A 25,940-nucleotide genomic window follows, 5' to 3' on the forward strand; every position below is an offset into this window, starting at 1 on the left:
TTTATTTATTTATCTTAGAGAAGTTTTAGATTTTGGATTTTGAAAAAATAAAGGCAGAATACAGGGAGTTCCCCTATATCTCTGCTCCTCCTCTGGGCTCCCTTATTATAATAGCTTCCATTCGTGTGATACTTTGTTACAAGTGATGGGAATTTTGATACGTTCTTCGTAACTGAAGTCCTTGGTTTACATGAAAGTTCAGTCTTTTTGTCGTATGTTCCAAGGGTTTTGACAAACGTGTAATGACACACAGCTACCATTACAGTACCATCCAGAATGGTTTCACTGCCCTAGAAATCCCCGGTGCTCTGCCTACTTATTTCTGTTTCCCTTCCCTGCTCTTCTGACAACCGCTGATCTTTTTACTGTCTTCAGAGGTTTGCCTTTTCCACAATCTCATACGGTTGGAATCACACAGCATCTAGCTTTCTCATTTCTTTCGCTTAGTCATATGCACTCAAAGTTCCTCCATGCCTTTTCATGGCTTGACAGCTCATTTCTTTTTATCACTGAATAATATTCCATTGTCTGCATACATTTGTTTATCCACTCCTGTGCAAGGACATCTTGGTTGCTTCCAACTTTTGACAATTATGAATAAAGCTGCTGTAAATATTCACAGGCAGGTTTTTGTGTGGCCACGTTTTCAACTCATTTGGGCAGATACTGGGGAGCACAATTACTGGATCATCTGGTAAAAGTATTTTACGTTTTATAAGGGATTTTTTTTGTCTCTTTTTATAGTACCCTCCCCACTAACAAAAAAAAAAAAGGTTACTATTGTTTTTTTTTTTTGTCCTTTCAGTATGCATTCTGAAATCTTTACAAATTTGTTAGCACATCACTGATGTGATTTTCTGCGTAATATTTCACCCTTACTGCTTCACGTAGGATATTTCCTACTTTTATTTTGAAATAAGGCAGACATAGAAAAGTTACATAATGTTACATATGTTCTTCTAACAAATATTTGTAAAGCCAGTGTCACCATCACCTGAGTCAAGAGCCTTGTCAATCACGTCTTTATCCCTTCCACTCTAGAGGCGAACTCTACCCAATTTTAAAAGATTTTCTTCAGAGCTTTACCACTTACGTCGGTATCTCTAAATAAGTTAGTTTGGCCTGATTTTGAAATTTATATAAATGGAATTCTGCTGTGTATATTCAGTCCTACATACCTTATAATTTCCTGTTAACGTTATATATTTGTGTAGTTCCTTCATTTTCATCACTGGATAGGATTCCATCATCGGACTACACAACAATTTTTTTCATCCATTTCAGTGCCGATGGATGTTTGACTTATTTCCGGTTTTTGTATTTTATGGAAAGCACCACCTTGGAAACTCCTGTGCATACATCCTAACACCCATGGGCATAAGTGTCTCCAAGTATATATACATGTAGATGTGGAGTGGGTGGGTTTAGCTTCACTGTTGAACACATGCTCAGTCATTTTTCTCCTTGGGGGGGGCACGCCATTCTGACTTCCTGTCAGCATTTCGTAGGCTCCAGGCTTCACGTTCTGAATAACTGTTGTATGATCAGACATCAGTGTTTGCCAGTCTGGCTGGTGTATAGTGGTGACTCCCTGTGATTTAATTTGCATTTCCTCATTATTAATGAGGTTCAGCATCTTCTCATAGATTTATTTGTCATTTGATTATCTTTTCTGGTGACATTTCTGTTCTATTTCTTTCCTTATAGATTTATCCATTCTGAGTTTGGATTTTGGTTTTCTAATGTTGCTGGCAAATATGTTCTCTGTTTTTTGCTTTTCATTCTGTGGGGTCCTAATGAACAGAAGTTCTTAATTATAATGTAGCCAAATATATCACTTTTTTTTTTTGGTTGCTACTAGTTGTGACTTGTGTAAGAAATCCCTTCTTACTCCTAAGTCATAAAGATTTTTTATATTGTCTTCTAAAGCTCTCTTTCCTTTTTTATTTTCCACAGTTAGGTCTTCAGACACCTGGAATGGATTTTGTTTCAATTTTATTTTTTCCTTAATTGCGTCCCCGCTGTTTTGCAGTGCTGCCTCTGTCTGCTGGGGATTAAGAGTCCCTGTATGTATGACTTTGTTTTCAGGCTTGCTGTTCTTTATTGTTAATTCATTTTTCTACCCATACACGAAATACCTTGCTGTCTTAACTACTATAACATTATAACACATCATGATATCCAGTAGAGCAGGACCTAGTTCTTCTTCAAAAGTTGTGGTTATTCTTGACTCATTGTGTGCACGTGTATGTGTGCACACACATATATTTACACCAGCCAGTCAGGTTCTTCAAATACCTTCAAATACCTTTCCAAAAACTTGTGGAGTTTTGATGACAGTCTCATAGATTCCATAAATCAACTTGGGGAGAATTAACATATTTACAACATTAAGGCTTCTAATCCATGAACATGGTATATCTCCCCACCTGTTAAATCTTTTTAAATGTCTCCCCATAAATGGATCTTGCCTATCTTTACTAGATTTATTCTTAGATATTTGCTAGTTTATGATGCTTTTAATTTCAATTTTCTAACTCTTTATTGCTAGTATACGGGAGGACAGTTGATTTTTTCTATGCTGATTTATATCCAGCAACATTGCTAAACTCTTATTAAACAATTATTTATATATTTACTTGGATTTGGGTACAACATTATAATACATGTTAAATAATGACAATTTTGTTTTTTCTTTCCATTTCTTATACTTTTTACTTATTTTTCTTTACTTCATTTGCAAAGATCCCAGGTTAAAAATTATGGGTCTTTCCATACGTTTTAATTCTGTTTTGGGGTTTGTAGTTTTATTTTTTTAATATTTGGCCTTATTTTCTTTTAAAGATTTGTTTATTTATTTTAGAGAAAGGGAGGGAGAGCACGAGAGAGAGAGAAGAGGGGCAGAGGGAGAGGGAGAGAATCTCAAGCAGACTCCCTGATGAATGTAGAACCTGACATGGGGCTTGATCCTAAGACCCCAAGACTATGACCTGAGCCAAAATTAAGAGTTGCACCCCTAACCAACCGAACCACCCAGGCGCCCCCCCCCCCCCCGCCTTATTTTAAATATTTTGTCTATACATTGGATGAACAATTTCTAGGGAAAATATTTTCCTTGTTATTACATGAAATCACTTTCAAAGGTACATTATTGCTTGGAGTCTTTTGGGTGTTATATCTCAGGTTCTTTTTTGTGGAATTTTGTCCTTCATAGATGGCATATCAGTGTTTATTCGTTACTCATCTTTCAACAAGGCAAAATGCAGCCAGATTTTCTCCACTGGGGGGCAGTTGCAGCCCTTTCTCAGATCTACAGATGTTGACTGGGTCGCCATGCAACCGCCCAGTACAGTTTTCAGTTTCAAGCAGCTCTTTATCTTCTACATATTTTTGCCTCCCTGGGGTGCTGTTTGCTTCCATGGCTGCAGTTCTTAGATCCTCTTTTCTGATGGGATATGTGGGGGAACTGTAATTACCTTCCTATGCTGTCATCAGTGTTCTTGTCTTTGCCCCACACTGTCCTTCTGTGTGACAATTGTCCCTCCTTCCTGTCCAGTTGTTTTCTGAGAGTTTCTGATCCAAACAGTTCTGGAAAGCTGATGGGGGGTGGGGAGGACAGATGAGCACATGGCCACCTCAGAAAGCCAGATCTGAGCTTTAGTGATGGTGTCCCATTTTCAATTTTCTTGTCGCTGCAGACCCTGGACTTCAAAATGGAGGCACGCAAAAGGGTTGAAGGTTTTCTGTCCCTCCTCTGGTCATCTCCATTTTTCCCCCAGCTGCCTCCATCGGACTCAGCTGTGGGGAATATTCTTGCCCATCTGGCACTAGGTTGAAGCATTGTTGCGAATCTTTCCTTTTGAGAGTCTTGTAGGTTTTTATGTTTGTGTTTGGGGGATGTTGCAAAGGTTTAAACTGGAAGTCCCCGAAGTCTGTGACACTTCTGTACAGCTGGTGATTTTATGAGATACATTAAATCACCTGGAACACGTTGTGAGAAAGTTTTTTTTTTTTTAAGGGATCTTAAAAAAAAAACCAAAAAAAAACCTTTATTTTGAAATAATTAGAGATCCATTAGAAGTTGCAAACAAATGGGTCCCACACACCCTTCACCCTGCCTCTTCCGGTGCTGCCATTTTGCATAACTGTGGTACAGTAACAAGACTTAGAGAGCATGTTCAGATCCCATCCATTATCCGTGTGTGTGTGTGTGCATTAGTTCTGCGTGCTTGTACCACATCTGCCATTTCGTGGGCATACTGTCACAGGGAGATACAGGGCTGTCCCTTCACCGCAGGGCTTCCTTGTGACGTCCCTTTCTAGCCACATCCCCCCTCCCGCAGTCCCTAACTCCTCACAACCTCTAAGCTGCTCTCCTTCTCTATAATTTTGTGTTTTCAAAAATGTTAGATGAAGTAAACCATATGGTATATAACTTTGAGATTGGCTTTTTTCACTCAGTGTAATAATTATCTTTTCCTCTTTCCACATTGGACAAATAGACTTAGTTGGTGTATGAGGTAGATAGTCAGGAAAGGCAGTTTTTTATTATTACTATTGTTACTACTACTATTGCTACTATTATTATTATTATTGAAGTATAACACACACACAGAAAACTCTAGAAATCTTAAGAGCATAACACATTGGATTGTCATATGAACCACTCACATGTAATGTTAATGCACTATCTTCGCTATCCTTTAGATAAGAAATCGATGACCAGACCAATGAGGCCCCCCTCCCACCCCGGTTAGTCACTAACCCTGTTCTCTCTCAAGGGTGATCACCCTCAGAGATTACTTTTGCCTGTGTTTGAACTTCATATCCATGGAACTGTACGCTGTGTCTGATGGCTGTCACTTAATAGCGTGGTTATGAGATTTCTCCAGGTTATTGTGTATAGTTATGGTTCATGTATATCCAAGGATTTATAGTATTCTGTGGCATGGCTGTACCACAATTTACTTATTCATTCCCATATTAATGGGCATTTGCGTTGTCTTCAGTGTTCGGCTATCACAAATGCGTATGGGATCATTCGTGCATATAAGTCTTTTGGTGTATGTGCGAGTGTGTTTCTGTTGGGTATCTGCACCTCGGTAGAATTGTTGTGTCACAGGGCCTGCGCGTTTATATCTTTAGTAAATTCCCCTAGAGAGTTTTCCAGATCGGTGGTCCCCGTTAACACTTCTCTAGCAGTATTGTTGCTTTGCCTCCTGCCAGTATTTGGTATGTGTCTTTTTAATCGTATTCCTGTCAGTGTGTGTGTCCTAGCATCTCGTTGTGGTTTTCATTGGAATTTTCCTGAAGACAAATGACTAATGCTCATTCACCATCAGATTATCTTCTTTCATGAATGCCTGCTCAGATCTTTTGCTCATTGCTTCTCTTATTGATTTATTGGACTTTTTTCCTTTTGTTTGTCTTTCTTAAAAATACTGTGGATGCGAGTCCTTTGTCAGATGTACGCACGGCAATATTTTCTCGCGCTTCCTGGTTCACCTTTGAACTCTAGTAACACTGTCTTTTGAATAACAGATGTTCTTAAATTTAATACAGACAAATCATCAGTATTTTCCTTTAGTGCTTTTTGTTGTATGTTTAAATTTTTTCTGCCTACTGCAAGATCATAAAGACATTTTCTTATGTTGTCTTCTAGAAAAAGACTTCCTTTTGCACTCATTTATTTCCATTAAAATTCTTGATTTAAATAAAAATACGAAATAAGAGTGCAGGTGGTACTTGGATATGGAAAAATTCACAAAGATAATAGCAGGTGGTTGAGGTTTGAGAAGTGCTATTTTGGAACAATAATTCCTCCTCTTTTGGCCTGATAAGCAATATAGAAAGAACAGAATAACTAGTTTTCCACAGCGTGCAGGCTAATTATCAGTTCTGTTGGATCATAAGACACGTTCATTCATTTCCCTTGGAAATATTGACGACTTTGGGGATTCAGTGATGGACGCTCATGGTTGCTGCCCTGTGAAGTCAACAGTGTGCTTTGTACCTTTGTTAGCCCTGGGGGGGGGGTAGGATGAGAGGGGTGGGTGTCAGTCTTGGTGGCTTTTCAAGTGAGCAGCCACCGATAGACGTCAGAGGCTCTGTGACGCAGGTGCTGTGGGTGCGGTCCGGGCATGAGGCTTCAGCCCGCGGACACGGCTCCCTGCGGATTTCCTGTGTGATCCATAGGGCCTGCGCAAGGGGGGCTCTGAGCCTGTGTAGGTTCAAGGGAAGAGACACCAGCCAGATTCTGAGGGTCTCAGAAGAGCACCTGGGAGCCTCAGAGACCGGGGCCCCTCTGCAGCCCTGTCCATCAGAGCCTCTGGGGAGGGCTCTGAACAGCAGTTTTTTAAAGCTCCCCAGGGGATTCGGATTCTGATGTCGGGTCAGGGTGAGGACGCTGTGGGAGGGAGTCCTGCGGTCAGGGAGGTCCTTCCCAAGGGTGGCTGGATAAGGCTGACAGTAACTCCTTTTCCCAAGAGCCTGGGGGTGGGGGTGGGGGGGTGTGCCTCTCTGGGAAGCTGGGCATGTCTGAGACAGCAGGAAGCTGCCTCCACACCCTGATTCGTCAAAGGGAATGTCAGGTTGAGAAAGGTGAAGGGTAGAATGTCAGACGTCCGAGCTGTTCGCTTTATGGTGGCAGCGCGGCTGTGCGCTTGTCCCCGCCAGCACTCTGGAGGTCTTGGGGAATTCTTTGCTCTGCTTCCAGCAGACGATCACAGCAGGCCTGATGGCCTGGGACTCGAGCTCCCCTCGGCCAGCTGGTGACGCCTGTCCTGGCTCCACTGCCTTTCTCTGGTGTGACCCCAGACACCAGCACGAAACTCGCATTTGCTTTACCCTCTTGCATTTTGAAGTCAAGCAGGTGACATACCAACCGAGGTTTTACGTCCCACGCGATCTTCAAATTTCAGCCTGTGTGCTTCGCTGTTTAACCGCGTAAGACGCCTCCAGTCTTAGTTTGTGTACTTGGAAAACGGGGATGATGACACCCTTCTCTCACGGTCCTTAGGGAGATGAAATCACGAAATGTCTGCAGAGCCTCGGGCTCATGGTGTTTGCCCACACGTTAGTCCCATCGCTCCCCAGATCATTCGTCTTTTAAAATCATTTTCGTGACTTGTCCGTCATGACCACTGCCCCCAGACGGACTGGGGTTTTGGGGGTGGGGTGTTGAGGTTGGTGCTGCAGACCCAGAATTCTAACTTTCGGACGTCACCCTGTAACTCTGGGCCACTGAGGCCTCCCCTGGGGGACCAGTGCCTCGTGCTTGGTCCTCGCAGCTGTTTTGTGACGTGGCTACAGCACAGAATTTAAGCATGGGACAGACCGAATGAAGCGCGCATGCGCGCGCGTGTGTGCTTGTCAGAGGGGGGAGGTAGAGCAGGGCGCAGGCCTGGCGGATGGTGCCCACTCCCCACAGGGCCTTCTCGTAGAGTCATGCTGCCTTTAGGAGCCCAGTGGAGCCATCTTTGGTGACTGTCACCCTCTGTCCTCTGGGTTAGGACATGTCTCCCATCTTTAATACCTTCCCGAAGTCGTCTTTGTCACACCCATTTTCATGTTCTCCTCCCGCAGCTGCTTCCGAGCATTAATCTTTTTCCTTTTAGAAACAACAAAAACTTGATTTGCTGATACAGGGTTTTTTGTGGGTTTGTTCTGTAGGAGGGGCAGGGAGCAGCGCTGCGGGGGGCTCTGTGGCTGCGGTGGGGTCTCTACGGAGTCCCTGGCCACGGCTTCAGTGCTGGTGCTGAGCCCGGAGGGTGGGGGGCTGAGCCTCCCCGCGGATTCCCAGCACTCCGTGAGCCTGGCGGTGAGCTCCTCCGTGGACGTTACAGGCTTGGCTGTAATACAAGCTGATTTCAGTTCTGGCTTCTGGCATCTTGACTTTCTGATCGTGGACCTTTAAGTGAGCTTCGAAGCACTTGTTTCTTCTCTGTTTCCTTGCTCACTGGGGCAGCACTCCTGGCCCCTCCGTGAAGTGTCCCGAAGGATGCCGAGGAGCCCTCCCTAGCGGTGTTGGGGCGGAGAGTATTGGGGTGGACAGTTTCTCGGCAGGGCGGGATGTTTCTCTGAGAGTTTAAAACCGAAGGAATTCGCACTTCTTGTTCTAACCTTGCACCGCTGGAGGGCTTTGTTTGCAGAGTTCTCTGGGCTTCTTTTAGGGGAAATTGCTGCATGGAGTACTCTTCTCTTCCCATCTGCTGTGTGTGTCTGTGTGTCTGTGTGTCTCTGCTCCTTATTCCAGAAGTTCTTTTCAGTGAGAGTCTCTGGGTCTGGTCAGAAAGGATACATTTTCTAAGTATTACAGCTCTGAAAATGCCCTTAGCCACCTGGGCTGTTGACTGGTAGTGGATTCTAGATTCTCATTTGCTCTTCCTGAGCCCTGGGGTGCACAAGTCGCCAATGACAAGTCTCGTGTTGGTCTGATTATCAGTGTCTTGATCCTCTCCAGCAGTCGGATAAGCCCGGGGCTGGAGCTGGGCTGGTGTGTTTGTCTCCTTTCTACCCTCTCTGCCCTCCCCAAGTTCTGGTTTTGAAGATGCAGAGGCTGATTCATTCTGTGGATTTTGTTTGGCTGCTTTCTGCCCCTGGGGTTATAATGTTAGCAGCAGTCCCCTGTTGTGTCCAAAACCAGGGACCAGCTGAGTCACTGAAATTCTGCAGCTGTCACCTCAAGGAGTGGGAGGCGGTCAGGAGCTTTGGCCTGAGGTCGTGGAGCTGGTGGCCAGATGTGGTCAGCCTGCCATTTCCGGCTCCTTTTCTTTGTGTGACTCTTCGATCTTTGATAGCTTGGGGTGCAGCTGGGGGGAGGAGTGGTCCCCGTGCCCCTCTGTGGGATGCTGCAGGGTGGGGGATCCGAGGTGCTTTTAGTGTTTCAGCAACATGGGACACATGCCTCGCCCACGTAGGTCTGAGGCTTCCAGACTATTCTGTATGTTTTCGATTTCCTACCTGCACCTTTCTCCCGAGTGGCTAAGTGCACTTGGCAGTGGTTCCTTAATTGTCCTCTGCAGTTTTATTTCCAATGCAGTATTGTTCCACTTTGCGGGCGAACCCCAGGTGGAGGGGCCGTTCATTTTGCTCATGGTGGACGTTGACTAGCCCTGCCAAAAGTCTTGAGGGTGATGTCACAAGGGTAGAAAGCAGAGGGGAAAATGCATCAGGTGGAAATATACTGAAATTCATCAGAGTTAAGGATTTAACATGGACATTGTTATATTCTGTATTTTGAATTAATTTGGAATCTCTAAATCAAAAGGTATTTGTCCCGTCCTTCATTGTCCCGTCCTTCAGTATAGGAAAACCCTTCATTTTTCTAAATGTGGAGACTCCTGTGTCAGACTTTTAGCATAAACCATTAAGATAGGCCTAGGAACTTTTTGTCCAGAATAATGTGGTTTTGACCCAGGATTTTTGCCTCGTCGATCCTTGCATCAAGTCATGTGGGATAGAGAGTTTGTGCTGAACTACTTTATGTGTAAACATTGTATTAATTAAAAAAAAAAGTTGTAAATGTGATTCTGGGAAGGCAGGGAACTCCCTGCTGGTGTAGCGTTTAGTTTCGGCCCAGCCCAGTGGGCATCGTGCACCGCGCCCTGCGTGTGGGGATGTGTGGAATGTGTGCTGAGCTCCATGGCGCGGATGGCCGTGGGGATCGAAGCCAAGCCCATGTGGAGCAGACACGTCGTGGCAGGAAAGGAGTGGAGGAACTCCAAGGAAGGAGAACGTCCAGTGTGGGAGGGGGGCAGAGGGGAATTTCGCGGGTGAAGACGGCACTAGCGCTGTGTCTCCGTGACCCTGCCCAGGCTTCTGCCATCTGAGTGTGCGGGGACAGCGTGCTGAGCAGGAGGAGAAAGTCACTGCAGCCTCGGAGAGCTGCTCCAGCAGTGGGCTGTGGAAGACGGTGGGGACACGTCGGGGGAGATATTCACAGCCCACAGCTGGCCGGGCTTCTGCTGCCAAGCAGACCTCACGTATGGAAGGTTGTGGAATGGTCTGGTCTCCAGAGACACTCACGGGAGGGGTCCTGAGTTGAAACGTCAAACGTGTGACTTGCCTCCTGCTGGCGGAGCTGGCATCTGTCATTGCAGGGATGAAGCCGTGGGCCTATGCGGATTTTTCAGGGGGAAGGGAAGGACGATTGTCTAGGAGCCGGAGGGGGACAGCTCTGAGCTGCCGGGGAGGAAAAGGCTCCAAGAACCAGGAAGAAGGAAGGGGAGAAACAGGGAAGTATCATGGCCTGGCCCGAATGTTTGTGTCCCCGCACCCCCAGAATTCCTCTGCTGAAATCCTGGCCCCGAAGGTGATGGTCTGAGGAGGCAGGGGCTTTGGCTTCTGTCCCGAGGACAGAGCCCTCGCTGGCAGGATTAGTGTTCTAGTAAGAGCCCCAGAGGGGCCCCTTGCCTCTTCTACCAGGTGCAGTAGAAGCTGTGCTGGGGCCTTCATCATGGGTGTTCCAGCCTGCAGACGCGTGAGCCATAAACCTCTGTGCATAAGCCGCCTGCCCTCGGGGTTCCGTTACAGCGGCCCGAGCGGACTAAGACGGGCATGTTCTGGCAACCACGGGGCGCGAGTAGCCAAGAGGGAGTGGACTCGGGGGGACGGAGAGGAGGCCACCAAAGAAGGAGAGCTGCCATGCCTGGGGACAGCAACCAGAGTGCAGAATGCAAAATCCAGAAGGGGATGGGTGGAGGGGAGGGGGATGTGGGGCTGGGCGATGGGGGCAGGTGGCAGGAGAACCCATAGCACCACAGCGTGCAGGGCGGTGCAGGGCGGTGCAGGGCGGTGCAGGGCGGTACAGGGAGGTACAGGGCGAGGCAGGGTGGTGTGGGGGTGGGGGGGGCCTGCAGGGCTGCACAGGCAGCTCCAGACGCCCCTCCCATTGCACGCGCAGTTGGGAACCACAGACCGGCATCGGGGTTCTTCCAACAGTACCTGACTTTGGTGGGCAGACTGGTGATGCAGGGGCCAGGTCCTCTCTGGGGTCTGCTGGGTGCAGACCCTTGGGAGGGGAGAGGTGGCCAGAAGTGCTATCGGGACCTGTCTGGTCCTCTGGTGGCACACGGTTCCTGGTTTCTGCTGCCTGGGTGATGAGAGCTCTTGGGGCTCCACTCTGCACCTGACCCATGCTCCTGCCTTGGCCCCTTCTGGGAGCTTCCTGCCATGCCCCCACTGATCCCGATTCCTGCTTTAAGTTGACCATTGTTGGTTTCTAACAACCAGAGATGCCTCACCGACCTCCGCGCCTCGGTGACTTTGCCGTGGTCTTACTCAGTGTGGGTCTGTCTCTAGTGTCTTTAGTAAGGGCATGGACGACAAACAAAACCAAATTCTCTGAAGATGGTGTCTTCTGATAAGGAAAAAAAAATCCTTATTAGGATTCAGGGAAGAGGGCGTTTGTGTGCAGGCCGAGTGTGTGTGTGTGTTTATCTGGGCTCCTCACCAAAGGCGTCGTCAGCTGTGCTGCGGACCGAAGGAGTGGCTCTTCTGGCCTGTGCTGTCACATCATCTCAAGAGTGGGCAAGGGCGGACATTGTCCGATGGGCAGCTGACGGCGGTGCTGGCGGTGTGGGACCCCACATTTGCATGGTGTACGTGATGGTCGAGCCCCTGGAGAGGGCAGGCGTTGAGCTTTTGGGTTGGTATTAGATGTGCAATCAGTAAGCACCCCACTTATGGGCACTTTCTTTTCACCCCTTGTGTATCCGGTGGGAGGATGTGTGGAGCTTCAACTTAACAATGTGAGTGGTTTTGATGGATATGCAATTTTATTTGGGTAGTTCCTTTTTTTTTTTAAAAGATTTTATTCATTTATTTGAGAGAGAGAGACAGAGCGTGTATGTGTGAGAGAGCCAGCATGAGAGGGGGAGGGGGCAGGGCAGAGGGAAAGGGAGAAGCAGGGTCCCCGCTGAGCAGGGAGGCCGATGTGGGGCTTGATCCCAGGACGCTGGGATCATGGCCTGAGCCGAGGGCTGACGCTTCACCGACTGAGCCACCCTGGCGCCCCCAGGTTGTTCCTTTTTGAATTCAGATATTCATGTGCATATGAGATGTTCTCTTTTCCTGGAAGAAATGCTTTGGATAGCAATTATTCTTCCTTATTTAACGAGCAAATAATAGGTGTTCGTGTCGTTCATCTGTCAGTTTGCCTATCTGACAATGTAAATGAGAAGTGGTAGGTGTTACCTCGGTGAAGTGTACCCGGAATTCACCACCTGCTGTGTTTTCTGCTAAGAAGGTGGGGCCAGGGGATGTGGACATGTTTGGAACAGCTGTGCAAGAGTTTCACTGAAATGGCAGTGAATTCTCTTTGCATTTCTGATGCCTGCTTATGTGAGAACACTGGGCTTCTGAACGGAGCCCCGGGACATGGGAGGGAGAGACCAGCGCCCTGTTCCCCGTCAGGGTCTGAAACCAAAGCTGGCATTCCTGGCAGAATCGAGATGCAGAACCACTGACCAGCCAGTTTGGTGTCAGGGCCCAGGAGATGTGGATGCTGATGTCTCTGAAGCAGGGCGGGCTGGGACTAGGTGACAAGGAGGAGAGTGGGTAAGAACTGGGGACAGTGGGCAGCATCTCCAGCCGAGGGAGCTCCAAGCCCGGGGTCAGGGCCAGGGCTGAGTGGCAGGTTGAAGGACATTCTGGAATCTAACCTCCCAGAGAGTATAGGAAGTGATCCTGACCCTCAGTCCCTGCCTTGAATCTGGACCATGGCCTCAGGTGCCCACCAGTGACCACTGGGGCCTGAGAGGCTGGAGGGAAATGGCTCAGAGAGGCGAGTGGCATGGAGAGGAGGTGCTGTCCATCCTGAGGCCACAGTGGGACCGTGTGGGGGCTCGGGCTCCTGCTCTCTGACAGCCTGCGCCCAGGGGCTGAGCTGCGGAGGGGCAGGTGTGGCTGCTGCTGGGTCAGCATGAACAGGTTCCGTGACTAGGCATGGCTGGTGGAGGCAGGCAGCATGGATTTCTGAATATGTATGTAAGAAATATCTTTGCTCAGTCATCAGACACTTGGTCAATTTCCAGTAGGCATGATGGAGAATTACTCTTTTAGCACAAGGAAATGCCACCCATGTATGTCAGATCCCTGTGTCCTCCAGGCCTGGAAAGTGCTCAGGGTAGAGCCTAGTGGGGGAAAGGGCTTACGATAACTAGAGTGCCCTCTGTGAGATCAGCCTTGGGTGGTTAGGGATGCTTGCTGCATGGATCCCTGCTGGCCACATGCCCTGCTCTGGCTGCATGCCCTCCCCATTCATTCTCTGGTGCCCGCTGGACTACACCCTCTGCCCCCGTTCAATGCCTGGTTCCTGCTCCCACGGCCCCCCACCGGAGGCACGGCCCCCTCTGGCAGAATCCAGCTGGAGCGCCATTGCTCATGGGGCCCCCCGAAGCCTCCTGGGGTCTCCTGCAGCATCAGGTGGGTGGCAGTGGCACTGTTACCCCCCTCTTGGTGCTTCTCACCACGCTGGGGACCAGTACCTCTGCCTCCCCAGCACGGATGGCTGATGCATGTGTACCAACCCAGGCAGCCGCGTGGCTGACGCGGGCAGGGCCAGGGAAGGAGCGTGGCAGTGTTTGAAAGCCCGGAGCCGAGAATCTGGAGGCTAGGATCCGAGATCCAGCTCTGCTGCCGGCAGGGATGCCTGGGAAGGCTCACCTCCAGTCTTGGGGCCTCGGCTTCCTCTCTGAGGACTCAAGGGGAGGACTGAATGGTGTCTGGGGCCTGGCGGGTCTGAGTCTCTCTGACAGCATTCCCCGGGCCGACTTACTTACTTTCTTTTTTTCTTTTCTTTTCTTTTCTTTTCTTTTCTTTTCTTTTCTTTTCTTTCCTTTCCTTTCCTTTCCTTTTCTTTTCTTTCTGTCTTTTTTAAAAGATTTTATTTATTTGAGTGGGGGGGGCGGGAAGAGAGCACGAGTGGGGGGAGGGGCACAGGGAGAAGCGCACCCCCCGGCCCCGGACTGACTTTCTTCCCCAGTGGCCCACAGAGCACTGGTGCTGGCTCCTGTCTGCAGCTCCCCCAGCATCCTAAGGGCTTTTCTCCCTGCAGGGGTTTGTCATGGATGGACAGATTCCCCCGTCTCCTCAGGTTCCCCGGGGGCATGCCCATCTCAGCAGTGAGCTGCACAGCTTTTTAAATGTGCCTCTTACATGAGGGATTTCTCACACTTCTAGTAGACACAGATTTTGCTTCTCCTCCAGAGTTTGTGTTTTCTTTTACCAGGGTCAGATTTGAGGAGACAGATAGCATCGTTTGGAGACTTCCAGCCCCAAGGCGGGGAGGGTGGTGAGAACAGCAGCCTGGGAGTCAGGAGGCCTGGGATCCGGCCCCAGAGCTGCTGTTAAAGCTCTTACCCACAGGGACACTGGTCTGGACAGGGAGGCTTGCCAGGGGCCTGCCCAAGTGCCAGCTTCTTATTCCAGGGGCAGCTTGGACCAAACTGTAGCTGGTAGCTGTTCTCAAAACTACCAGTTTTGCCAAGAATGGAAAACAATAGATTTTCTTCTATTTATATTGTCTTGCTCATTAGCATGCATAATACAAAGGCCAGAGTTGCTGAAGCAAAATCAACAAGTTCTGATTAATTTGCAGAGCTCAACCACGGGATCGCTCCGAAATTTCTAACCAATAGCGCTCCCTGGCTGAGTCACACTGTGGAAGGATCCTTAATTGGAAACAGCCTCAGACAGTAGCATGGACAGCGACAGAGAGAAGGAATATCAGAGCACAACAGCCAGAGAGGAAATGCCGACGAGAGAGGCAGTTGCACACTGTTGACGGTTGAGTTGACCGCATATGTCTGGATGCACTGGACATGCCCGAGGGGTGGGGGACAGGGGTTCAGGGTCCAATGGGAAAGCGGGAGGCCAGATTTAGAAAGCCAGAAACTTGCCTTTGAACATCTGTCTTTGTTTTTAACAAGCGTTGTCCTTTCTAGGTTGCCCACCTCTCGGTCTGGAAACCTTAAAAATCACAGACTTCCAGCTTCACGCGTCTACTTCGAAGCGCTATGGCCTCGGGGCCCATCGAGGGAGACTCAACATCCAGGTACCGGCTGCGCAGGAAGGATTCTGATTGCATTGCTAGTTTCTCTGGCAGGAGACGCAGCCCGTGGTTCGTTGAGCTTAGGTCGGATAACCCGCGCGGCATTTCAAATGCATTAGCTCCACCTCTCCCACCAGGAAGGGCGATGCCTCAGACCCTCATCTTCGAGAGGGAGCCCTGAGATGGGACTCAGGGTCTGTGTCTTCTACAAAGAGCCCTTAGTACAAAGGATGCTGCCGGTACGTGGTCCCAGGTCGGCTGGCCTCCACCTCTTGAGCTCTTGCCCTTTGTGGGATCTGTCTGGACCGGGCAGGAGGAGGGCGGTGAACTCCAGCAAGTATCGGCAGCCAGTGGCTTTTGTCCTCTTCCCCCCAACCAGGGCTTCTCCCCACCACACATACCTCTTCCAGGCTGTTCTGTGGCTCCCCACAGGTCAAACCCTTAGTGGCTCTCTGGGGCCCAGTACCTCGTGTCTTGGCCTCCTCCTCTGAGGCTCAAGGGTCATGTGACCTTGGCCACCACTCCTGTCAAGGTCCTGCTCCAGGAGGGTGAGCTCCTTCTCGAACAATTTATACACCATGGGGTTCTTGACTTCTTGTCTTGCCTCAGGCAGGTCCCCCTGCCTGCAACCCCTTACCCTCCACCCTGCCAGGCAGCATGAGTCCCGCAGCACCCATGATGATCGATTTCTTGGACTGCTCTGACGACTTATCATAAATGCAGCCACGTAGGCCACACACACCTATTCTCTTCTAGTTCCGGAGGACAGAAGCCCCATTGGGCTAAGTCAAGGTGTGGGCAGGGCTGTGTTCCTTCTGGAGCTGGAGGGTTGGGTCCATGTCTTTGCCTTTTCCAGATTCTAGAGGTACCTGCATTCCTTCTAAGCCTCTGGATCCTTCTTCTGCTTCCCTCTTCCACTTTTAAGGAGGCTCACGATGACACTGGACCCTAGTGGATGCTCCGGGATCATCTCCCATCTTAAGCAACCTTATTGACATCTGCAAGCTTCATTTCCTTTTACCAGGTAGCCCCGAGCATTCCCGGGTTCCAGGATTAGTGTTGGCATCTCTGCTGGGGAAGGGACCTTATCCTACCAGCGCAACCATGAGGCCTTTTCCCTCCTGCTCGAGCTCCTGCCGTTCCATCTTTGGGTCCTGCGCTGTCCTGGGTGCGTCTCTGGCATTTTAGCTGTCTTTCCCCAGCTGCTCCATAACTCCGCGTGTGTGTCCCAAACCCCTTCTGCATGCGCGCCATCTCATCTAGCCTCCTGGGGGGAGGTGGTCCTTCATCCTTGAGACGTGGGGCCATGAAGGGTAACAGCTTCTGAGCGGCAGCGCCAACACCTCATGCCCTCGGCGGTCCCCATAAGCACGCTGCAGGCAGCCACTGTGCTGGGAACTGGACGAGGGTGGACGAGGCCCCTGCCTGGGAGCTCACGGGCTCAGACTCCCAGCGTCGGCTCTTCCCTCCTCTCTCAACACTCAGCTGCACCCCATAGACTTTGAAGCCGCTCAACCGGCACCACTTTGCAGGCCAGGATTCCGGTAGAACGTTTCCAGAACTAACTTTAATGAAGTCCAAAGTTTGGTTTATATAAGTAGGATTGTTTTTTAATAACAGCTGATGAAAAACATTTGGATGTGTACAACTGGACATTGTGTTTTTCAAGAGGGTGGCATCTCCAAGTTTCACAAGAGTGACCAGTACTAACGTGAGTGCCTGCAGTTCTGTGAACACGGTCCAGGCTTCCGTGGAAGTAAAGTCGGGGCTAGCAGGGCCGGATCCCGGTGGGTGTGGGCCTGTTCCGTGCAGCAGTGAGAGGAGCTGTCAGCTAATGCCTTGCACGCTCTCTCTATAAATGAAGCTATCCTTTATTAAAGAGGAAGTGTCACATTTATCCATGCTTTCAGTCAAAAATTGGAAAGCTTTGTTAGTCCTGAATTTGTTGGTGGGGGTAGGGGGTGGGAGTTGTGTTGCTCCAGTTGGGAATTCCACTCCCAGAGCATGGGGAGGAGTGGTCATAGTGCAGGGGTCCTAGGCGTGTGGAGGTCAGACCTTGGCCTTGACACTTCTAGATTCTGGGGTCTTGGAATTATTGTCTTATGGCTCCAGGCCTTCCCTGCCTCACCAGAGAAGATGGAGTCCTGAGAACTTAGAGGATTTATTGAGCAGTGAAATTAAGTAGTTTATAATTTTAAAACATTTACTGGGTCATTTCACGTCTCTGCTTATAGCTTTCGGTAGCTTCCAGGTTCTCTTGGAGACTCCCAGCCAGCCCTGTGTGACTGGCCCGTCTTAATTCTTGTGGGACACTGTTCCTCCCTAAATGCTCTGACTTGTTTCCTTGCGTGTCATCTGCCCCTCCTTGAGCAGAAGACCCAGGTTAGAAGGGGCTTGGTCTCTCCTCCTCTCCCTTCCTCCCAGCCCAGAACGTCGTCCGGCACACAGGACATGCACAGAGAGGGTCAGGCGAGGACCTGGCTGAAGGGAAGATGGTGGGCGTTCGCTGCCCCGCCTTTCCTGGGCCCCACAGGAGGCCCCCTTGGTGGACAGTCATCCAGTAGGGAGCAGCTGGCTGGGCTGTCCTTAGGTCCTTGTCATCCCTACTTCATCCTTCACCCAAGGGAGGCACAGCCCAGGGAGGAGGCAAGTGCCCTGGCCTGGAAGTGTGGACAGACCCACCCTCCTGACTTTGGGCAAGAGGAAGTAGGAGAGTCATTGAAAACCACTTTAGTGCTGTTTGTCCTTATGGGATTTATGTTTTTTCTTCAATGGTCTATCATTTCCCCCAAATGCCCTCTGAACAAAATCTCTGCACCTGCTCTTACACTGTGAATTAGCTGCTTTAACAGGGAGTTGGGGGCCTCCGCCCCGTGGCTGAGGGGGTGTTCAGCACACAGAGTCGAGTGTTGCTTGCAGCTGTGTGAGGGGCCTTGGCACAGCCCCCACGGGGGAATAATGACTAGGTCGGGGCCCCTATTGTGGTTCTTACCTTCCAGAAGCAGCGTCCCGTGAAGCCTGCTTTCACCGCCACAGGTGCTCTAAAATACATCTTCCCACGCATACTGTTTGAAATGCGGTTTAAAAACAGCATCTCGTCTCCCTTAGGACTATTCTGTAGGTGTGTCAAGCGAATGGGGTTTGATGTGTGAGAAACACCAAGGTGTCAGAATTAGAAACTGTTCAAACGCTGTCGTTCAGGATGCGAGCGGGGTGGCCCAGCCCTGTGCCGCCCGCCCCAGCGCCCCCCAGGCTCGGCCGTGGGCCTTGTGGGGTGCCCAGGGCATGCAGGCTCGGCTGCGGGTCCTGGTTCCGCTGATGACCAGCCGAGCGGCTGTAGGCAAGAGGCCGCCTTGTCGGAGGCTGGGTGTCTCCATCAGAGAATCGAGGCCCCGCCACCAGCACTGCCACCTTCTCAGAATGGGAGGATCCAGCAGAGTGAAGAAAGAGAACGGTCCTCAGCAATGTCCAAATGCCGTACTGGTGCCCGTCAGAATTCATGCACTCCGCCCAGCCCTGAGAAGTGCCCATTATGTGCCAGGAACCGTGCTGGACCGTGGAAGAGCAAAGGCGAGGCGCTCGTTGTACCCTCTTTCCGCAGATGCGGAGGGAGAGCGGACTCGGCTCCAGGCCGAGCGCATTCTGCCCAGTATTTCATTTATGCCACGACAGGAGACAAGCACTATTATTATTATTACCTCTATCTTAGATAAAACGGACACACAGATTGGTAGAGCGGCTCGGTTAAGATTCCCCAGGAGAGGCAGTTCGCCAATCCCAGTTACTCTCAACCTGGAGCGGCTGCCCCTAAGGACTCCGCAAAACTGCCGCGGAGTCAGCAGACGGGAGTGTCTGCGGTGCGTGGGGCAGGATGATTCGACCGCGTACACCTCTCTCTCTTTTCCGACCGTGATTTCGCACCGATCGACGCACCTGTCACCCTCACCAAATGATCTTGCAGACCATGTGAATCTTGTTTTTCTGCATATTCCCACACTTGTTTCCGCTGCATCTGCACACAGGTGGGTGCTTAATAGGCGTGTCTGGGCAGGTGCGGCGATGCGGGGGTCCCGGGGATTCTGCGCAGATGTCATGAGGGGGCCGGCTGGCGCGCTGTGGTTCTGCTCTTGCAAATTCGCTTGGCAAGTGCAGGACTGATGTCGTTTTGACCCAGAAGTAGCCCTGGTTCGTGTGCCATCGTTGCCAGTACGTGAATGATCTGTGGGACCCGGTACCAGCACCTGACTCCAGAGGGCAGCCACACGGCTGAGCGCGGAGCCTCAGAGGCCCCCCCCTCCTGCATGTGGTGCTCGTCACTTGGTGTTCTCTGGCCCACAGGGGTCGTGCGCTCCATTTCCGGGTGCTTGCAGCTCAGTTCCTTTGCCCGAGGGCCGTTGTCCCGGCAGCCAAGCTGCTTCCTCTGTTCCTTCCACCCTCTTCTAGATTGCTCCTTTCAGTTGTAGTCCCCCCCCTTTTTTTAGAGTCCAGTCCTATCACTGTGGCTGTATTTAATTTTTTAAAGCAACTCCTATGTTCTCTTAAGTGTGCCACTGTTTTGTAGAATTTTTTTTTTTAAGTCTTCTGATTACATAGATTTTGAGTAGTCTGGCTAGAACTCTTATTTTTTCTGTGACGTCAGTTTTTAGAGTGCACGTTTTGCAGACGGAGCTATAATTGAATTGCATCTGCCACATTATAGCAGAAACACGTTTGTCTTTGTTCTCTTGAGCCGCTCTGACGATATCCTATCTCCAGGGGCTTGTAAACTACACGGCCTTCTTTCTCACGGTCCTGGAGGCTGGGAGGTCCGAGGTCAAGATGCCGGCAGACCAGGTGTCTGGAGAGGGCTGGCTTCCTGGCTCACAGATGGCCACCTTCTTCACCTTCTTCTGTGTCCTCAGGTGGTGGAAAGCACTAGGGGCTCTGGAGCCCTCTTTTATAAGGGCTCTAATCCCACTCACAAAGGCTCCACCCTCATGCCTCCTCACTTCCCTGAGACCCTGCCTCCCCACACCATCACCTTAGTTTTTTAACATACGGACACGCACGGTCTGTCTGCGGCACTCTTTTTTCCTCATTTTGAGCAGGAGACTTTGGAAGAATAAAAGCACCTTATTACTCCACTTAAAACCTCTTTTTTTTTTTTTTTTTGCAAGTGGAATTTTACTGATGTTGATTTAAAAATACAAGCTTAGAGGGGTGCCTGGGAGGCACAGCGGTTAAGCGTCTGCCTTCGGCTCAGGGCGTGATCCTGGCGTTACGGGATCGAGCCCCACATCGGGCTCCTCTGCTGTGAGCCTGCTTCTTCCCCTCCCACTCCCCCTGCTTGTGTTCCCTCTCTCGCTGGCTGTCTCTATCTCTGTCGAATAAATAAATAAAATCTTTAAAAAAAAAAAATACAAGCTTAGAGAAGAAACCCAAGTTCACAGTTCTTCATATTGAGGGAAGATAGATCTTCCAAGAATTCGAGGAAGAGATCTAGTTCAGCAGGCTGGCAGAGGCTTGTCCTCTCACCTGTGATTGTTCTTCCAGCCTGCCCACGATCCTCTAACACCGACCCACTTGGGAGCACGTGATCTTGTGGACTTCTGCTCCAGGAGCAGCCACAGGCAGAATAGAAATGAGCATTTCAAGTCTCAAAGAGAACGTTTTGGCAATGACCTCTAAAGTCACTCTTGAATCATCCTTTGCCTCTAGTCGGTCTGAGGAGGTGGCTCTGTACTCAGGTGGGTCGTTTAATGGCAGCTCATCACGTGTCCTGTCCTTCCAGAATCTTCTGAAGACCCCAAGAGATTTTCCATGGCTCGTAAAGTAAGCAAGGTGGAGTCCAAGACGGCGCCACTCCCTGAGTGATTTATCCCCCCGTTATGATGTCAGATGCTTCCATCGCCGCAAATCGTTGAGCAAATTAAAGCCACACTTGCCACTTCTGAGGGCTGGGTTTCGATTTCATTCTTGAGACTCCAAAACTATGGTAGGTAGGAGCCTGACATGGATCAGAAGAGCATGGCTGGAACTCAGGATACTACCACGATTCGTGCCTAGAGCTGGGAATGCAAGACAGTCGGTACTCAGATCAGAGTTTTGAAGAAAGAGTTGACATTTTGAGGTCACAAGAACAAACTTGGCTCCCTGCATGAACACCTCCAGATGTCTCTGTGGTGCCTGCTCATGGTCACGTGGCGTTCTGAGGCCCATGTCTTGTCTCGCTGGAGTTTGACCCCCAAGAGTAGTTCACCTCTGGTACCTCTCCCTCGAGGAAATGTCTGGTTATAATGAGAGCATCTGTCCGAGCCATTTCTCAGTACCACTGACACCCACCACAGTGCCTCTTGTTAGTCATGCCATTAAAGGAATCCTCTGGAGCACCTGGATGCTGAGATTAGGATCCAGTTCCAATGTTCGGATAATCTTTTTACCTGAAATGAAGTGTAAGCCTTGAAGACGGCCGAAGCCCGTGGCTTCAGATGCAGACCCTGGGAAGGCGGGAAGATGCTTATAGAACATCGAGCCGGCCTTCATCATGGTGTCTAAGCTGGTGTGCGTGGGCACATCCCGTCGTCTGTCTCCCTGTCTCCTTTGCCCTTCAGACACCTGGGGCTCCACTTTGCCCAAATGTGGGGGCCACCTAGGGCAGCACTCTTTCCTCAGGTGTCACCCCGTGCCTGTCCCGCTCCTGCTTATCAGTGGAGTCGTCTGCACCCAGAGTCCTCTGACCCCACAGCCTGTCTTCTCTGGGTCCCGCTGCTCTGGGTGCTTGGCCTCCGGTCTGTTTCTGGCTGCACAAAACCCTGCCGTACCTCTCCGGGTCCTAGGGGGGGCTGTAAGCGGGCTAAGTGCTGCAGAGACAGAAGTAATCGCGGTGGGGATCGCTTCCAAACCGAGGAATGTCCTGCTTGCTCCGATAAAGGGATTTTGTGCTCTCTCTGGCTTTAAGAAGCAGTCTGGGAGACGGTGTTTGGAGGCCAAAATGCTGGAATTTTGGATGTTTGGATTTTTATGGGAATAACAGGACCAAATATTCTAAATCATGAGTCTCTTGGAAAATTGAAAAGGAGAATTTACCAGAATGATGATAATGCACTGTTCTTATTCTCCAGAAGCTTGCGTCATGAACACCCGAGCAGGAAAAGGGCAAAGAGTAGAAGAACAGGGAAACAAAAGGTAGGGGCCCTTTGGGGCTCCCCAGCCTGTGAACCGCAGATTATTAAGAAACCACAGGTCTTTCTGGTTCGGATGCCTATTCTGTTATTTGCTGTGTGAATTTTCTGGACTATTTTATTAAATCTCATTAAATTGATGTTTCATTTCATCTTCAGTGTACTTGGAGGGAAACTCTGTTTTGGAGATAAGGAAATTGGAGTCAGAGGTTAAATGACCTGCCCCAACCCCACAGCTAATAAATGCCGAGCTGAGACTCGAATGCAAGGTTTCTGGCCGCATTTTCACCCTTTGTTATCTCCGGTACCCACGAGAAGGTTCGGCGTGTTCTCCAGCTGTGGCCTTGGCTGGCATCCCATCCTGTGACTCATCTCCCTGACTGCTGACTTGAGCGTCCCCCAGTACCTTCCAGGCCCCACCCTGGCAGGGCCCAGAGGAGCCTAAGGGGCGCCAGCAGTCCCGGGCACGGGCATCGCGTCCATTCGGCTGGCACGAGCAAACTCGGCCTCTGCAAATACTGACTCGTGGGGGTGGGTTGTCTGCGTAGCCACGCGCGGGCCAGCCTGGCTATCTTCTGGACGTGGACAGGTGGGAGGCGGTGTGCTGGGCATTTTACGCCAGGGCTTCCATGAGCACAACACGGCACAGGTGGAGAGGCCTGTGTGAGGAGGGGATGGAGGAGAGGGACAGAGCGAGGAGAAGAGAAAGAAAGGAGATCAGAGCAGACGCTTTGATTGACTGGGAGATCGGTCGATTGATTGATTTCATTAACACAAACCCACCTCTAGTCCTGGGGAAACCGTGAGGAGCAAGAATAGAAATAGTTCTGATATTTTAGCAGATCTTTAGGGAGGATCTGCCATACGCTGCGCCCTGTCTAGCCGCTCGGGATACTTCAGAGACCCCACGGACACAGATCCTTGCCATCTGAAACCTTCCATTCTAGTGGGGGAGGCACGTAAAAGCAGGGAATGTAATAAAATAGAGCTTTTCTAGTGTGTCAGAAGGTGGCGAGTGTTCTGGAGAGAACACACGACAAACTTAGAGCTGGCAGTGGGGGTCAGGAGGGCTAGCTCTCGGGAGGGGGCAGGCTGTCCTTAAAGGTAAGCAAGGGAAGCTTCATTGAGGAGGTGGTACTGAGGCTGAGTTGGCTTGAAGGAGATCATCAGGGAGTCAGGCAGCTGTGGGAGGAGCACTCCAGGCAGTGGGAATGGCTTGAGCAAAGGTCCTGTGGTGACCGCATACATGGTAGCACGGAGGAGCAGAAGGCTGGTGTGGCTGGAGCAGGGTGAGCCTGCGGGGAAGAAGGCTCAGGCCTGGCGGGAGCACTGGAAGGACTTTGCCTTTGGCTTTTATTCTTAAGTCAATTGGGGGAGCGCTGGCAAGTTTTGGGGCACAGGAATGACATCCTGTGATTTCCAGGTGAGAAGGACCAACCCAGTTGTTGTGTTGACTTAGGGGAGCAGTGTGGAAGCAGGGAGGCCTGTTGGGTTGTGGCTTCGGCACCCCAGACCGGAGACGGTGCAGGCTCTGGCTGTGACAGGAGCGGCGGAGGCGGTGGGAGGTGGTGGTATTTTGGATATTTTGAAAGCAGGATTTTCTGATGGGGCTGGATGACATCCGGATGAGAGGTGTGAGAGAGAAGAAGGGGAGTCAAGGATGCCTCTGGTGTTTTTTGGCCTAGCCCTTTGACAATCTAATGGGGAAGTGAAACTATTAAAAAGAGAGATCAAGGGACGCCCGGGTGGCTCAGTCGGTGAAGCATCTGCCTTCGGCTCAGGTCATGAGCCCGGGTCCTGGGATCGAGTCCCGCATCGGGCTCCCTGCTCAGCGGGGAGCCTGCTTCTCCTTCTGCTTGTGGCTCCTCCTGCTTGTGCTCTCTCTCTCTCCCTCTCTGACAAATAAATAAGTGAAGTCTTAAAAAAAAAAAAAGCGAGATCACCAGTGAAGGCATGACCAGAGCCTGGGATGAGCCTGAGAAGGAAGCACCGTGTTTTCGTTTCCTTGGGCAACCGGAAAAGCCCCACAAACTGGGCAGCTGAAAACAACAGACATTTATTCTGTCACAATTCTGGAGGCTGGAGGACCAACACTGAAGTGTTAGCAGGGCTGCTCTCCCTCCAAAGCCTCTGGGGACGAGGCAAGGCTCCTTATGTGCCTCCTCCGGCCTCTGGTGGCCCGGGCATCGCGTGGTGTCCCTGGGCTTATAGCTGCACCACTCGCGTCTCCGTCTCCAGGGTCACATGGGGGTCTCCGCGTGCCCCTGCATCATCTTCCCTCTATGTGTGTCTGTCTCGGTGTCCAAATTTCCCCTTCTTGTAAGGACACCAGTCATCAGATTTAGGACCCATCCTACTTCACTGAGCTAATTTCATCGGCCATGACCCCTTTCCCAAATAAGGCCACACTCTGAAGTTGCAGGGGTTAGGACTCGTATATATCTTTAATTGAACCCGTAACACTGCGGTTCTCTATGCTCAGTAAACCTGCCTCAGACTGCAGATCAGGGAGACTTCCCTGTGGGTGGGTCCTTGGGCTAAGACTTGAAGTAGGACGATCACCAAAGAGGCTATCAGACGAAAGGTTGGTGGAGGGGGCAAGAATTCCAAGTCGAAGGGAATGGTATGTACAAAGGCCCTGTGGTTGTAGGGAACAAGATGTTCTCTATCATTACTCATCTAGGAAATACAAGATACACAATGACGTATGGCACATAGGCACCAGAATGGCTTTAAGGAAAAAGGACAGTATGAAGTGTAGGCGAAGAAGGGGGACAACAGGAACTTCTATACAGTGCTAAAAATGTAAAATAGTACAGATTTGGAAATGTTTTTGGAATATCTACTGAAGCTCAACATTCTCATACCTGTTCGTCTAACAAATTCACCCTTATGCCTAAAAGAAACGCATTCTTATGTACACGATAAGGCCGGGACAGGTAGGTTCATGGCATCATTATTCATGATAATCCAAAATGGTAACAAGATATGTGTCCATCAACATACAATGAATGAGTCACGCTATATGCACACGATGGAATACTTTACACCAGCAAAAAGGAATACGTGCTTGCTATCCGTGATAATATGGATTGATTTCACAGATATAACATCAAGCATAAGAAGCCAGACACAACAGAGTAGTTATAGTATGTTTCATTTACATAAATTTTTAAAAAAGATTTTATTTATTTATTTGAGAGAGAGTGAGAAAGCGGGAGAGAGAGAGAGAGAGCATATGAGCAGAGGTGGAGGGGCAGAGGGAGAAGCAGACTCCCCTCTGAGCAGGGAGCCTGTTGTGGAACTCGATCCCAGGACCCCGGGATCATGACCTGAGCCGAAGGCAGACACTTGACCGACTGAGACACCCAGGTGTCCCATGTACATAAAATTAAAAAACAGAAAAACCAATCTCTGGAAATGGAAGTCAGAGTAGAGGTTATCTTTGGCAGGTGATACCGGGAGGTGGCCAAAGGGAGGCTGTGGCAAGCTGGTTGTGTTTATACCTTGATCTGGGTTTGGACACATGGGTGAGTGTGCAGTAAAATTTATCGAATCTCGGACTCACGCACTTTTTTGTATATATTTTATTTGTAAAAATTTTATTTCAACTTTTATTGAAACTTGAAATAACAATAAAGTCATATATCTATTCTCTTGCTTTACCATCATATTTCAGAATTACCTTTTCTTTGGTTCTTAATAATTTTAATTCCAGTACACACATA

General features: G+C 49.9%; 1 protein-coding gene across 1 annotated transcript in view; it reads left to right on the forward strand.

The window, feature by feature from the left end:
- Window positions 1-25,940, forward strand: part of CPXM2 (carboxypeptidase X, M14 family member 2) — a 130,902-nt gene that overhangs the window by 17,217 nt on the left and 87,745 nt on the right. The window contains exon 3 of the mRNA XM_026494334.4: window positions 14,946-15,055. Within this exon, the coding sequence (XP_026350119.3) occupies window positions 14,946-15,055 (110 nt within the window). The remainder of the gene's footprint in view (window positions 1-14,945; window positions 15,056-25,940) is intronic.

Source organism: Ursus arctos, unplaced genomic scaffold (assembly GCF_023065955.2).
Source record: "Ursus arctos isolate Adak ecotype North America unplaced genomic scaffold, UrsArc2.0 scaffold_7, whole genome shotgun sequence".
NCBI lineage: Eukaryota > Metazoa > Chordata > Mammalia > Carnivora > Ursidae > Ursus > Ursus arctos.